Source organism: Platalea leucorodia, assembly GCF_965183815.1.
Source record: "Platalea leucorodia genome assembly, chromosome: 4".
NCBI lineage: Eukaryota > Metazoa > Chordata > Aves > Pelecaniformes > Threskiornithidae > Platalea > Platalea leucorodia.
Window position 1 is genome coordinate 93,991,938 of NC_138826.1, and position 14,395 is coordinate 94,006,332.

Sequence of the window (14,395 nt, forward strand, 5' to 3'; positions counted from 1 at the left end):
GGGCGGGGAGCTGCGGGGCACGGGCGCGCCGCCTCCGCCTCCCGGCTGCCGCGGCCTCGCTCGCACGGTAGCGGCAGCGGCGGGCTCCGGCGGGCTCCCCCCATTGTCTGCCCGCGGGCGGAGGGCTGCGCTGCCCGCCCGCCCCCCGCCCTCGCCTTTGTGTGCTCCGGCCGGCGGCGGGGCGGCGCGGCGCCCGCCGTGATGCGCGCTGCGGGGCGGCGGGGAGTCCGCTCCTCCCGGTGAGAGGCGGGGAGGGACCCAGCCTCTGCCCCGGAGGTTTTTCACCCGCAGCAGCCGGAGGAGGGGGACTATGGACTGAGCGCATCGGGGTACCATGGAGTCGGGCATCCGCTTGAGCACGCTCTGCCTTCTCTTCTGCCTGGGGCCAGGTAGGCGGATGCCGGACCCGCCGGGCGGGCACCCGGGAGCGGGGCCGGGGGAGCTTCGCGGCGGCGATGTCCCGGTCCCCGGGCGGCCGCAGGTGCGGGGCGCGGCGGCGGCGAGGAGGGGGATGCTCGGAAAGTTGCAGTGCCGGCGGGTGGGGTAACGGCACTTTCTGGGTCAGTTACAGGCTTTGGCGTGGACCCCTCGCTGCAGATCGACGTGTTGTCCGAGCTACAGCTGGGAGGCTCTGCGGAGGGCGTGCGCCAGGTGCCGGGGCTGCACAACGGGAGCAAAGCCTTCCTCTTCCCAGGTACGGCAGCCCCCGGCCCGCCCGGCCCCGCTCAACTTCGGCCGCCGCGGTCGGGCCCCGGCGCCGCGCACAGGGGGCTCCCCCGCCGCTCCCTCAGCCCGGGGTTTGCCCGCTCCTGAAGCACCCGGGGTCCTTTCCCTTCCCTTCCTGCCCGCTTTTCTTCCACTCTTCTTCTCCCCCAACACCCCCGCTTTTTTTTTTTTTTTTTCTTTTCTCCTCTCTCACCCCTTTTTTTTCTCTGACTGGTAGACGCTTAATTAAAGTACAGCAGGAACGGGGATGGCAGGTGGCTTATTTTGTGAGTCGTGGGGTGCAGTGATGAATAATAGCACCACCCACTCTTCTGCTTCACTGGGGAAACGCTAAACATACCCCAGTTCCAGCTAAGGAAATGCTCACTGAAAGTTTCATGCGAATCGAGCAAAATGCTGAAATGAAGTGCCCCGGAGGAGTGAGGCAGATGGCTGAAAATAAGACGACTGTTTTTTTACCAAGGGAAAGCGGCCCTTGTGAGCTTCTATGTCATACCCCTCGTGAGAAACAAAGAATGAGTTTTAGTCTCTTTTGGTACTTGTGATTGTTTTTTCTGTTCAGATTGGGAATAGAAATAAAATAGTAGTCTTGTTCCATCTTTCAAAAAATACATTTAGGAGGTTTATTAAAAATAATTAAACTTCCTTATATTGTAATTTGTAAAGAACTGTAAAATAACTCTCAATGGCCAGTTGAATTTATTGGCATAGGTTACATTGCTTACACTTGCTCGTTATCGGTGTATTTTTGAATTACACCTTAATAATGTACTGATACCTTAAATGAAACTGGAGTCAAGAATGTTTTCAGGAAAAAACGATCTTAATTTAAAAAAAGCCTTAAAAATAGCCTTGAAAAGCAAGTCTCTTCTCTGAAAGGTGATTAAATGCTCCTTAGAAACATGACTAAACAAGAGCAAGGAATATGGCTCAACATCTGGTGGAGGAAAAGCAAACCTCCGCATCAGCCTGTAGTTTTAAAATAAGGAGACTTGATTGCTGGCTTCTTGTGTCATGCCAGGAGTTTCAGCTCGGATCTGAAAGCATTGCTAGTGCAACAGGCAAGAGGCTGTGTTTCCCATACAGAAGAGTTATAATTCAAGGGAGATAAGGTCTGGAAAGGGAATTTCTTTTTCATGTTTGCATTAACGAGATAATTTATCAGAAGCTAATAGTTGCCAAAGGCTTTTTTTTTAAGGTGATCTCTCTAGCGGTGTTCTTCCCCGGTACAGCCAGCGTGTGTCACTATGGACATTAATGTGGAGACGTATGGGCATATGCGTTCAGAAACACCGGCACATGCTGGTTTTAAACACCCGTGGTGGGCTTGCGACTGCAGAACAGGGTCCTCCGTCAAGGGGGCGACTGCTTAGAATGGTGACACGATTGCGTGGCTCTGGGGTTCGTGTCCTAAAATAGCTGTGATTTTTAAGGTACGGTTCCGAGTTGAGGCCCCATTGTGCTACAGTGGGTTGGGGTGAGGGGGAAGTCAAAACTCCCTTTGACTTCAGTGGTAACAGGATTAGAGGTTTGTAAGAATAAGTCTTTTTATTGTATATTTTCCCAGTGTTGGGACAAAAAAATTACTGGGTTACTAAAGAATTTTTTCAGGTTGTTCCCTCTTTCTTTGTAATTATGAGAGTACATAGTTCCCCAATGGGTTACCAGTTTAGTTGTAACAAAAGGAGATAAGAGTTGAAACTTTCACACCCACGTTTTCATTTTGTTGAGAGGGATTGGGGGAATAACAAGGACGAAAACACTTGGGTCTAAACGGTGGTTGAAGTCACTCAGTATCCCTGGGGAAGTCTTCAGCGCCCCGCAGGACTGGAGACTTTTTTCCTGCTACTGCATAAAATGACTGCTGATTTTCTTATAGTAAATGGGGTCCTTACTGGGCAGACAGATTTTCATTTTCGAACTTGCCTTTAGAATTAGAGAAATTTCCTTCCTTGATCAGACCACTGGGTTCACTTAGTCATTTTTGTTCTGCTCATAGAGCTCACACTGTAGGAACATTGCTGCAATGTATGCCTCTTAACATATGTATTTGCAGTGTGTGAATTTTCAAATATGTACGTGCTGACTTTAAATTTGGTTTTTGCCTATGTCTTTTTTTCCTTATTCCAGCTAAAGCCTTAGTCCTAGGCACAAATGATTTTGTGAAAAAGACACAAATGACTTTAAATGATCTGTGACCTTATTCTGGAAGCTTTAACTTGTGATCCTTAGCCTTTTGGTTTCTTAAGATATTGAATCTTTTCCTGTACCGTATACATATTTATGACACTTTAGTATATTCCCTTTTTTGATAGGCCACATTCTCAACTGGTGTAAAGCCTTACTTTACATTATGCTTAAGACATACAGAAAGCCTAAATGCTGTTCTTTATTTTAGAAAGAAATTATGAAAGTGGCAAGTTGAACTGCCAACAGGTAACAGACAATTAAAGATATATGATGGGAAAATTGTACATACAGCTAAAGCAGAATAGTCTCTTTCCTTCTGTTCCTAGATGAAAAGTCAGTTTTGACTGCTTAATTAGTTGTAGCATCAATTTTCAATACAAGGGTTTTAGCATCTAATTGGCTGTTCTGACATTCTTCTTTGCGTAATTGATTTTCAAAGGTACTTATATTTCTAGGCCATAGAACACAGTAAGCGGTTACTCTCTGACGGTAGTTTTAGTCTGTTATAGTCTATTCAAGAGCATTTACATTGCTTCTTTTATGGTTCCTGATTTAGAAATAACTCTAGCCATTTGAAATTTGCAGTCACTTGGACTTTCTTTTTGTGTACCAACCTGCTCTGTCACTGTACAAATCTTATAGAAAGTATCAGACTTGGGAAACAGAACTCTTCCCACTGACTTGGGCTGAGGCCAACTGTATGAGGTTCAACAAGGCCAAGTGCCGGGTCCTGCACTTGGGTCACAACAACCCCATGCAATGCTACAGGCTTGGGGAAGAGTACCTGGAAAGCTGCCTGGCAGAAAAGGACCTGGGGGTGTTGGTCAACAGCTGGCTGAATATGAGCTGGCAGTGTGCCCAGGTGGCCAGGAAGGCCAGTAGCATCCTGGCTTCTATCAGAAATAGTGTGGCCAGCAGGACTAGGGAAGCGATTGTCCCCGTGTACTCAGCACTGGTGAGGCTGCACCAGGGAAGGTTTAGATTGGATATCAGAAAAAACTTCTTCACCAAAAGGGTTGTCAGGCACTGGAACAGGCTGCCCAGGGAAGTGGTTGAGTCCCCATCCCTGGAGGTATTTAAAAGACAGGTAGATGTGGTGCTTAGGGACATGGTTTAATGGTGGACTTGGCAGTGCTACGTTAACGGTTGGTCTTGATGATCTTAAAGGTCTTTTCCAACCGAAACAATTCTATGATTCTATGACTTCAGCAGGATTAGATGCTGTGGTCTTGAATTTAAAGCTTTTTAGGTGCCTGATGCTCCTTGGTTGTAGTGGATGGTAGCACCTGAATGCCACTGTAATCTGGCTCGAGTTAGCTGCAGGGACTTCTCTTTCTGGAAAAGTGTGATTTGCAAAGTAATTGTAAAAATGTTCCAGTGTAGCTTGTGGGAAGATACAATTATGAACAGAAAACAGGAGGAAGTCTTCCAAAATGTTAGTGTTGCTCTATGTGAACATCTGCCAGCACTTCCTAGCCAGCAGCAGATATTATTATGTCAAAATATGTTGAGAGGAAAATTATTCCTCTTCTGGTCAGAGCAGCAGAACAGAAGTCAGAATATCTACACCACAAACTTCTCTCTGTTGGTGACTGTTTACATAAGTGAGCGAAATTTTCAATACCTTAGTTTTCCTTTTGCAAAACAGGAATGACACTAAAGGTGAAGCCCAAATTAGGTGGGTGGATTGAAGTGTAATTAATGTGTTTGAAGAAGGCTTTTGGAGAAATACCAGTTGTCATTCTTATAATTGTTTCTCTGTAAATATACTGCATTAATACAATTTGAGGAAGTCAGTAGAGATGAAAGTCAATGTGGCCGTTTTCCTATGCAAACATGAACATCATACTGCTGCGAGAGCCCTTGTTGCGTATGTAACTGCATGGAAATTTGAAAAAGCAGACAAGACCACCAACAACAGAGGCTGGAGGGTGTTGAGGGTTTTCAATGGGTCAGACATATCTGACTTAAGTCTGTGCTCAGGAGACTTAATGTTAAGCACATCCAAGGTCCCAATGAAGCCAGGTATTTCAGCTTGCAATAGGAAATGGTGTTCAGAGGTGTGAGAATCTAAATAAAGGCTGAATGTATATAAATTATATATATACACTTATAAATATGTCCATTAAAAGGTGTATATATGCCTCGAAGAGGAGGCTAAATGGTGGGCAGAAGAGTGCAGTTGATGGTTACAAGCACAGGAATATGTATTTAAGGAAAAGATGAAAAAGGGCATGGCAGTCACGAAAATGTGGGAGCTTGTGTATCTGAATGCAGAACTTGGAATATATTCAGAGGATAAGCTTTTTCTCTGCCAGTTAGGATATGTAACTCTTAATGTGGTTATAAACAATATTTGGATAATTCTCATGAGGAGGGACAGTTCTAGAGGCAAGATATGGTATATTCTGGTGGGGAACAAGATGTGCTGTAAAACACCAAAGAAAGTATTTAATCTGTCAGTGTGATGCGTGAAAGGACTCAGCACTGCTGTTCTTTGAATTGGAGCTTGCTGGCACAAACTGCTGGCAGAAAAAAAAACCCTAAAATAGGCCTCGTGGTGTAAATGATTTGTTACATATTGCTGCATGACTGGATCATTAGCCCACTATTTTAAAATGCTGGCAAGACTATACACACACGATATATGATATGTATCTTGTATCCCTTTGGAAAGATCACTGGTTTTGGCCCATGACATAATCTCTGGACATTACTAAATTAAGGAGCTAAAAATAAAGCTGTAAAACTAGATGCAAGTAAACTTTCTTTCATTATAGGAATAGGATTTACGTTGCCTATGCACTTCACACACTCTTTTTCCTTGCCACCTGTCACTGAAACTATGGACAGATGCTTTCTCCAGGTTCCAGCTGAGCCTGCTGAAAATATTACTGTTCCCAGCTGCTTGTCAGTGCCTGGGAGCTAGAGGTTACTGTCCCCACAACTTTTCCAAAGCAAGAGATCATATGAGCATTCCCATCTCTGCTGATGGCGAAGTCAGCCAGCTTAAGGAGTGAACCTGGCTGACTGCAGTGACATGGATTAGAGAGTCCCGTAAAATCCGCTTTCTCCAGCTGTACTTGAGACTCGAATTGTCTCCCAGAGGAGCAGTAACAGACAGCTGGGGGAGAGGATGCTAATGTTGCCAACTGGCATGCCTGACTGCAGAGTGAATACCTATCTGCAGCTTTTTTTTGTCTTGGAAGCAAGCTGGTTTCTCTCTCAGAATCACTTGAGTCCTCAAAATGTGGGACCTCCAGCATAGAGATCACCTGTAGATAATAAAAATTCCCACATTTTTTTTGTGAGACAAAGAAAACCCCTCACACCTTAGTTTTGGGGAAGGCTGAAATAATAGAGTTTCATTTCAGTAAGTACTGGAGTGTTTTTCAGTGTTAGAAAAGCCTAGTATAAGCAATTACTCTGTGACAATGGGGTAGCCAGAGAGGTCCAGATTTTTGGCGTGCCTGGAACAACAGGTATGGCTTTCCCTCCACTGGCCCCATCCCCTTCCACCTCTGGCACATTCCAAAGTCACCTCTGCACCTGTGCAAGCAGAAACCCTTGTGGTACGGCACTGCCAGGGTGGTGATGGGTGCTGCTGGGGAGCTGGGCTGGATGTTAGAGAGCCCCGAAGAGCTGGGCTGCTTTTGCTGGGGCCTGCAGAGCAGGGACTGCTGCTGCAAGGCATCCCCTCCCTCTAGATGAGCTGAATATTCAGCATCCCCCGCCTCCTGTCAGCAGCGTTAGCAAGAGGAGGTATTTGGAAAGTGTCTGCTGCTTCAAGAGCCTGCCCTAAAAAAAGTAGGAGGTAGTATGTGAGAATCCTGCATCCAGTTCCCATCCTGAACCATGCTGAGTTACCATGCATGGAGAACTAGATGCGCTTACCCACTGCATAACCATACACTGCTGAATAATCATGAATGTACATATTACTGGAGGCTGCGTTGCTTGCTAACTACTGCCACACTGGCTTATCTGTAAAATGGAAGGGGAAAAAGTTGTGGGAAGAAAAAAACCTGAAATATTATGGACTTGAGATTGATGCTTGTAATGGCACAGCAGAGGGTAGAACTAGGAAATGGAAAGTGAATGGGGACCTAATATACTGGAGATACCAAGGAAGCTCAGGTTTCTAGAGAAGAAAAGCTTGTAGTCCCCTGTAGTCATTAGTGCGTAGTTGATACAAACTAATGTTAAGGAATGACAGAAAACTTGTCCTGTGGCATTTGGGGATTGTAACTGTCTTAATGCTGAAAGTTTCAAATAAATAATGCTGCTCAGAGTGTGTATTAGGCATATAAAGCATCAAAAAGGCATAAGTGCAGAGCAATAAAGTTGTTTTAATTATGGCTCTAAAAATGATATCATTGTTTATTGCAAGAAAAGGTATTTTACATAAAATTTTATTTTTTGTCTTTTATCTTTTTTGTTTTTCTACAATGGGCTTTTTGAGGGGAGGGAAAAGAAATAAGCAAAAATTAAACATTCCCTCCATAGACTTTTTTTTTTTTGTACTTGCATCTCTTGCCATGTGTCTTGATATGGGCTCTAGTCACCTTTCAGTCTGTTAAATTCTGAAGAGCATGGATTCTGGAAGACGCTACAGTGTGGGGAGATAAATGATACCTGCTCGCCAGTGTAGGCACCGTACCTTACCTGCCCAGACCCCCTCGGGAGACTGTGCCAAGCAGCATGGCTTCCGTGGCTTTGCCTGGGCTTGGTGGGACAGCTAACACCTCCAGCCTCTGCTACTTCAACCTTTGCAGTGAATTAGTACCTGCATTTATTAGTCAGTGAGGGTTTGACTCCATTTAGAGTAATGTCATATTTTATTGTGTTCTCATGGCCTTGACCTGGTGCTTTTCACAGCCAGGTTGCATCTACTATCTGCAATAAATTGAAGTCCCTGGGGATCTGTTTTCTGTTGGGGCAGTGCTGAGTGTCTAAGGCTTTTTTTTAACAACAGTTTGGTGGTTCAGGTTAATTCAAGTAACCATGCTCTATTTCTACATTCAGTATTGCCCAAAACAATTTATACTGATTAATAACAGACAGAATTGCATTTGCTTGTACCTACCTTTACAATCAGGCCTCTTCTAAAATACTGCAAGTACAAAGCCCTTGTTGATGCTAGTATTATCTCAGGGCTCAGCTTGGCATATTTGTTGGAAAGCTGAACACGAGTATGATGTGCAGCTCTGTGGCGTGTATGGAAGGAGAATACATGAAGACAGTGTCAGTATGGTGATGTGGGGCAGAGCCCTAGTTGGTGCCATGAGAAGGGTGAGGATGGTCAGAGGAGTGGAGGCCTTTCTCCATATCAACATCCCCATCAGGAGCAGCCAAGTGCAGATGGCTTCTCACCAGAGAGCCTCTCCTGGCAGCGTAGCAAGGTGCAGTGGTCTTGGTTGAAGTCAAAGATGTGACGGTGACAGCAGGACAGCATCTGTCCTGCATGCCGGAATGAACCTAGCACCTGCAGCATGGGTGCCCTGAGAAGGGGGGGACAGTGACTTTTCTGGCTAGCTGTCAAGCACATCTTTCCACATTGCTGGGGGAGGATTGCATTAGCAAGGGGTAGTGACGTGGGAAAATGAGGTCTTGCTACCCTTATGTAATTGCTTTTGCTGTGGCATCGTTCTGTAGTCATGAAGCGTGGCTGAGACTAGCTAGGTTAATGGGTTTTTTGTGTTTTTTTTTCCCCCCACTGCAGCACGGTTCGTTCTCCAGTGAGATTTCAGAGAGGACAGCAGCATTTCCTACACATCCCTTCGTCTAGATCAGTCTTAATGTCAGTTTTCCCTCCCATTTTCTCCTTACTGTTTGCTTATATGATCTGGGTTGTGACTGACGTTTCCTACTCTCACCCCCTTGCTTCCATTCTCCCAGTCTGTATCCTCCAGGGCATGTAGGTGCCGGCTTGGAAAAATAACTCCAAGAATGGTTAACTTCACTGCTTCCACAGAGTCTTAAGGGAGGTACAGAACTGAGCTTATAAGTTATTTAAAACCAGTGGATAAGAGCTGGAGATTATATATAGCTGTCACGGGAAACTGTACTTCCATGTAGTTGCTCTTCAGTTCCCTATATTTTGTCCCGTTTGGTTGTGTGCCAAGGGGCAGATCCACAGAGCAGCTCTATTCTCCTGCTTGCACTGCTAAGGTAGAGCTGAATAAGGGGTGAAGAATTATTTTTCGCTGATCTTTTTCTGTCCCTCTGTTTTGGATAAATTCCTCTAATTTTGTCTCAATGTTTAAGGAATACTAATTTTTCCATCTCAGTGTTGTCCAAAAGATTTCTTCTAAGGAAAATCTGAGAAGAAATATGGTAAGAAAGGGTACTTCAGTTTTTCATTTTTTTGCCTGGTCGTGTTTTCCATGATAAATACTCATTATGAATGTTCACTCAGATATTTTAGGTAGCTGTTACTGAACTTTAAAAACTTAAAACAAACTTGTAGCAAATATGTTATTTAAGTTATGGTCCCGTTTAGCGAGTAAATTTCTTTTTTTTTCTCTTTTCCTTTTCTTTAAGCCATGCTTGGATGGAAAAAAATGCTGTAGCCATTTTCAACACGGAAAAATTTTACAGCAAAAATTTCTCATTATTTGTTATGTTAAACAATATTTTGTTTGCTTTTCTTTTTTTAGTGCATACTTTTTGGGGGATGTGTGATCCTGATGACTTCAGAGAGAAATAAGAGTTTAGAAAACTGACTTTTGTGTTGAGCTGTCTTGGGAGCTGCTACTCACCTCTGTGCTGTTGCAAGGTGCTAAACCAATGGGCATGGTATAAAAGAATGAGCAGACTAAGAAAGACTTCTGAAGACAGTGTTCAAAAGAATTTTAGCAGATTAACATATTTGCAGCAGTAACAACATTGCTACGATAGACTGTAATGTTTCCAAAGGAGCCATTACAATCAATACTGCTAGCGATCCATAACTGAGAACTCTTTTAGTGGAATTTGAGTGGCAATTTACCTCTCTAAAAACATAGAGGGAGTATAATAAGAAAAAGACCTCCAGTTGGAGAGTTGGTTTCTCTGTTAGACAGGGCAATGTTTATAAGGTTTCCCCAGCATAAATGCTTATTTAAGTATAATTAGATGGTGGTAACATCCGTATTGTTTATGCTACCAAGAGAAGAAGACACGTGCCAGCCTTGACTCCATGGCTGGAAGTCTACCAGTCTCTAAATACAGCTGCATAATGTTCCAGAAGGGTTCCAAAGGAACTTTTGTGGTTTTGAGGTTGATAATCTGGGTTTTAATAACTCCTAAAATATGCATTTGCGTATTGGGCCACGGCTGTTCCAAAGGCACTCTTAAGATTTCCTCTAACATTGGCTAATGTCCCTTGAACTTGAAACGGGCCCAGCTTTGCTCAGCACCCATTCAAGGAGTGGGGTAGACTTGAGGAAAACACTGTGTACCCTGCTCAGTGATGCTCTTTTTAAGAATCCCTGCATACACCGTTAGCACTTGAAGCATCAGCAAAGTGTACTGTAGGAGGAGATGTGGGAGCTTGAATTTTTTTTAAGCTCAGATTGTATCTGGGTTATTGCATTCACTCTGGGTTTCTCCATTTCAGAAAAATATCAATGAATTGCAGGGAGTGAAGAGAACAACAGCAAACCTGATTATACAGTAAAAAGGACTGGCTTACTAACAAAGCTTTTAAAGAACTTGAGTATGTACAGCTTGTCCAGGCAATGACAAAAGTGTTGTATGGTAAGTGTCTAGTATTAGAAGATTCTAAGAGGTTTAAGATGAAGGAATTATTTAGTATTCAAAGAGCTAGAGGTAAGAGTAATGTAATGATATTGTAAGTGGAGAGGATTTAAGATAAAAGGAGACTTTCACAGTGAACTATTTTAGATTGTGGAATAGCTACCAAAAAGTAGTGGTGGAAATCTCCAGACTTTTGATATTGTAGAAGATAGCATGAAATAAAAAAATCTAGGAAACATTAGCTGTGTTGTAGTCATTGTGTGACATTCAGTTAATATGCTAAGGATGGGGTGGATGACCCTGTAAGTCTTTCTATACTCTGCAAATCTGGAGTGTTGGTGGAATTGTTCCAGTATAGGGAAAGATTTTCAAAGACACAAAGGGGCATTGAACACCTAATACTCATTAAAATCAAACTGGTGCCTTTGCATTCTCCCTAAAACTGTTCTTTGGTGCATTTAAGTATATTTTAATAGTACTCGGTTAAAAGAAGCCTGCAAGAGCCAGGAAATAAGGGTTTGGAAGCATTTCTAATTTTAACTCATCCAAGCTTGTATATTGGGCATGTGTTTAAAACCTGTAGCTGATTCACCGGGGCTAACAGACACGTTCTTAGAAGCATGGACTCCATTAATACCTGATTTAAAAGAAATTTTCTTGCAGGAGAATCTGAAGTCTGGTCCTCCTCAGCTTCCTTGGGACCTCTGGTAACGGTAGCTTGAGTCCCCCGCGTACTTTCTGTCTGTCCGCCCCGCTTATAGCTGAGCTGTGTGTATGGTATTCCTTGGTATAACTTCTCTTTGATATTCCCATTTCAAAATCCTTCTAACGTTTTCTTTTCCTGGCATTAAAACATATCAAGTGAGTAGAGATTTTTCTGAGAATGCCAGTACGGCTGGTGGCTTGGGTGTCCCTCCTTTCTCCTCGGGTGTGGTCCCTCTGGCACGCCCACCTCATTTCTGCTGGTACCTGAATTCTCTTCATGGTTCAATCTCCTGCCTTCTCCTCCCATCTGCTGCTGTTTGCTCAGCTGTTTTCTCACTGCTGGAGAACTGTGGCTAGCAGCAGCGTTGTCGGATGTGTCTGGCATGCTTCAGATGTAATTTTTTTCCAGTGGTGGCCTTCCTCCCACTGCCTTGCTGTGCTGCTTTTGCTGTTGGGATGAAGGTTTGGGTTTTCTGGAGCTCTCTAAGTTGGTGACTGTTGACCATTCTTTAGTGTCAGAAGTTAATCTTCCATGCAGACCACATCATTATGGTCATCTGGGAAATTAAGATGGATCTCATATTAATGATTTCTTAAGCTCACCATTGTGTTGTATGAAAATAAATCATCCTTAACACTTAGAAGTTTGGTGAGGTGAAGGCAATTAACCCTAATGTGGGCACAAAAGCAATTACACCCCAGAAAGCCAGAGGTGAAGGAAAAGCTAGGATGAGAGGTGCAAACCATTGCAAAGAGGGAGAAACAGATTCTTAATGGGGGGAAAAAGCTAAACCCTCCAGGGCATCCACAAATGATTGGGGTTGGGCTAGATGATCTCAAGAGGTCCCTTCCAGCCTAAGGGATTCTGTGAAACAGAGGCTGCAGGTGGTAGGTCCTCAGGAGCAGCATATGGGTCACAGGGAAAGGAGCTTTTGAGAGAAAATGACCAAGCAGAGATCATGAGTGGGTCTTACTGACACTTGCACAGTGAGAACCAAGTGAGGGAGAGATGTGGTCTATTGCTCAGAAGATATAGGAGTATCTACACCCAGCATGATCCTAATCCGGCAGTGGCATGGTGGGTGCTGATCTTCTACTGTCTGTCATCATATGACCCAGTTCACTGCTGGAATATGATATATTTGAGAAGCCTGAATTGTGTCATATCTTCTGGGAGAAGGGTAGTTCATGTAATCCGGCTTGAGCTACACCTAGCATAATCTGCTTGCGTGGTTTATTATTGCCATTAAGTTTGTACTTTATTGTTTTTAATTGATTGGACTTTGTTTACTTTTGGTAGCTTGCTTTTTCATTTGGAAAAGGCTGACAACAGTGCTTCCTCCTCTTGTCCTCCCTCTCAGTGTGACTTGCATAACTTTTTAGATCCTGACCATGCTGTACAACTAGGGACTGGAAATAAATTCAGTCTTTTAGCAGTTCTCGTGTGTGTCATGCCCTTATTACAGTACCAGTAGGGCTGGAAGGCAACGCATTATTTTTCTTGTGCTCTTCAGTCTGTGTCCCAGTGTTAACAGCATTTCTTGGTGTGATATTTTTCTCTGTTGTTAGGTCAGTTTGACACAAAGTGCTCATATGACAGTATGCAGCCAAGCATAACTAGGTGCATATGCCACAGATGGCAGTAGCAAGGAAAACAAGACAGGCTTGATTTTCTCCACAGATTTCAAGGTGTTCTCAAAGCAGCTTCTAGAAAACTACTTTGTGCCTAAAGGAGTGTGAGTGTGTGCATGTATATATACACATATATATTTATAAAGCTACAGTAGCTGCAACCTTTTAAATGTAGCTGGAACCTGTCTTGAAATGAAGAAGCAGACAGAAATCCCACTCTACGCTACCTCTGCATCCTTGTTCAAACATAATAGGTTTTATAGTGGCATTGGCCATGGAGAAACCTAAACAACATCATTTTAAGTAGCAGCACTTAGTACTACCTATGAGGAAGCAAACACAAAGAGTCTTCAGAATTTAAAGAGGAATTGATAATAGTGGTGCAATATAGACTAGGGAAAACTAGTAATCAAAAAAGCTATTGCATGGCATAATTGATAACCTGGAACCTATCAATCACCAGAAAGAATTACAATAATAAATACCTGGGGCAGAGCATGCCATACAGCACACATTTTAATTTCCTAGGAGTGGAATTTCTATAACAAGAACAGAGGTTGTCTTTTATCTTCGTCATTTTGTTGACATGTAATAGGTCCCCACTGAGTAGCACCCTCTCTCCTGGTGATAGTATCTTGCATGATGACATAGTTACAGTGAAAGGGGTAGTATTTCTTGTGGGCAAGGAACAGTAGTTTTCTGTATCATGTATGCATGTAAAAACTCCTGATAGTACTTTTGTGTGGTGCTCCCCCCCGCGCTAGATGCACACATTCCTTATATTCCTTTCAAATGTTCAGGAGCGCATGTTCACATTTTCTTTGGCAGTTTGGTGGGAGTTGTTTCAGTAACAATCTAGTGTGGTGAGATCTGTATTGTTTATTAAGCAAATCATCTGTTTCAGCCTCCTGTGCTAAGAATACTGACTTATAATCTGGAGCCCTACACATTTAAAGTTCAGGTTTTCCTACAATTAGGTTTCTTATCCTTTCATTTGCAAAAGATTTGAAAAATTGTCAGAAATATGCTATTGTAGATAGAGTCACTAGAACCTTTACTGCATTTATTTACCTCTACTTATTTACTTTTTGCCTACTGAGTCCAAAAGTCATGAAACCCTCCGTCATGGACCCTACATATTTTTGGAAGAGTGCACCTGGCTTGTTGCAGTGCAGCCGGGCTGCTTTACCTTACAGTAGATGGCTCCCACTTGTAATCCTGGTGTAAATTCCTTCTTTGCCAAAGGGACCACAGCCAAAGGGAGGATAAGAGATGTCCAAGTGTCAGCATTGTGGTCTGGCAAATTAAGCCTGAGATTGAGACAGCTGTGATACCTAGTCCTAATGCTCAAATGGGTGTTTGTAGTGGTGTAAACCCGCTGCTCGTTCTCTCTGCATCTATT

General features: G+C 43.5%; 1 protein-coding gene across 1 annotated transcript in view; it reads left to right on the forward strand.

The window, feature by feature from the left end:
• Window positions 1-334: 334 nt before the first annotated feature.
• NELL2 (neural EGFL like 2) overlaps window positions 335-14,395 on the forward strand; it is a gene marked incomplete at both ends in the record, with an annotated part of 155,879 nt that continues 141,818 nt past the window's right edge. Inside the window, 2 exons of the mRNA XM_082308552.1 lie at window positions 335-389; window positions 566-694. Of these exons, the coding sequence (XP_082164678.1) occupies window positions 335-389; window positions 566-694 (184 nt within the window). The remainder of the gene's footprint in view (window positions 390-565; window positions 695-14,395) is intronic.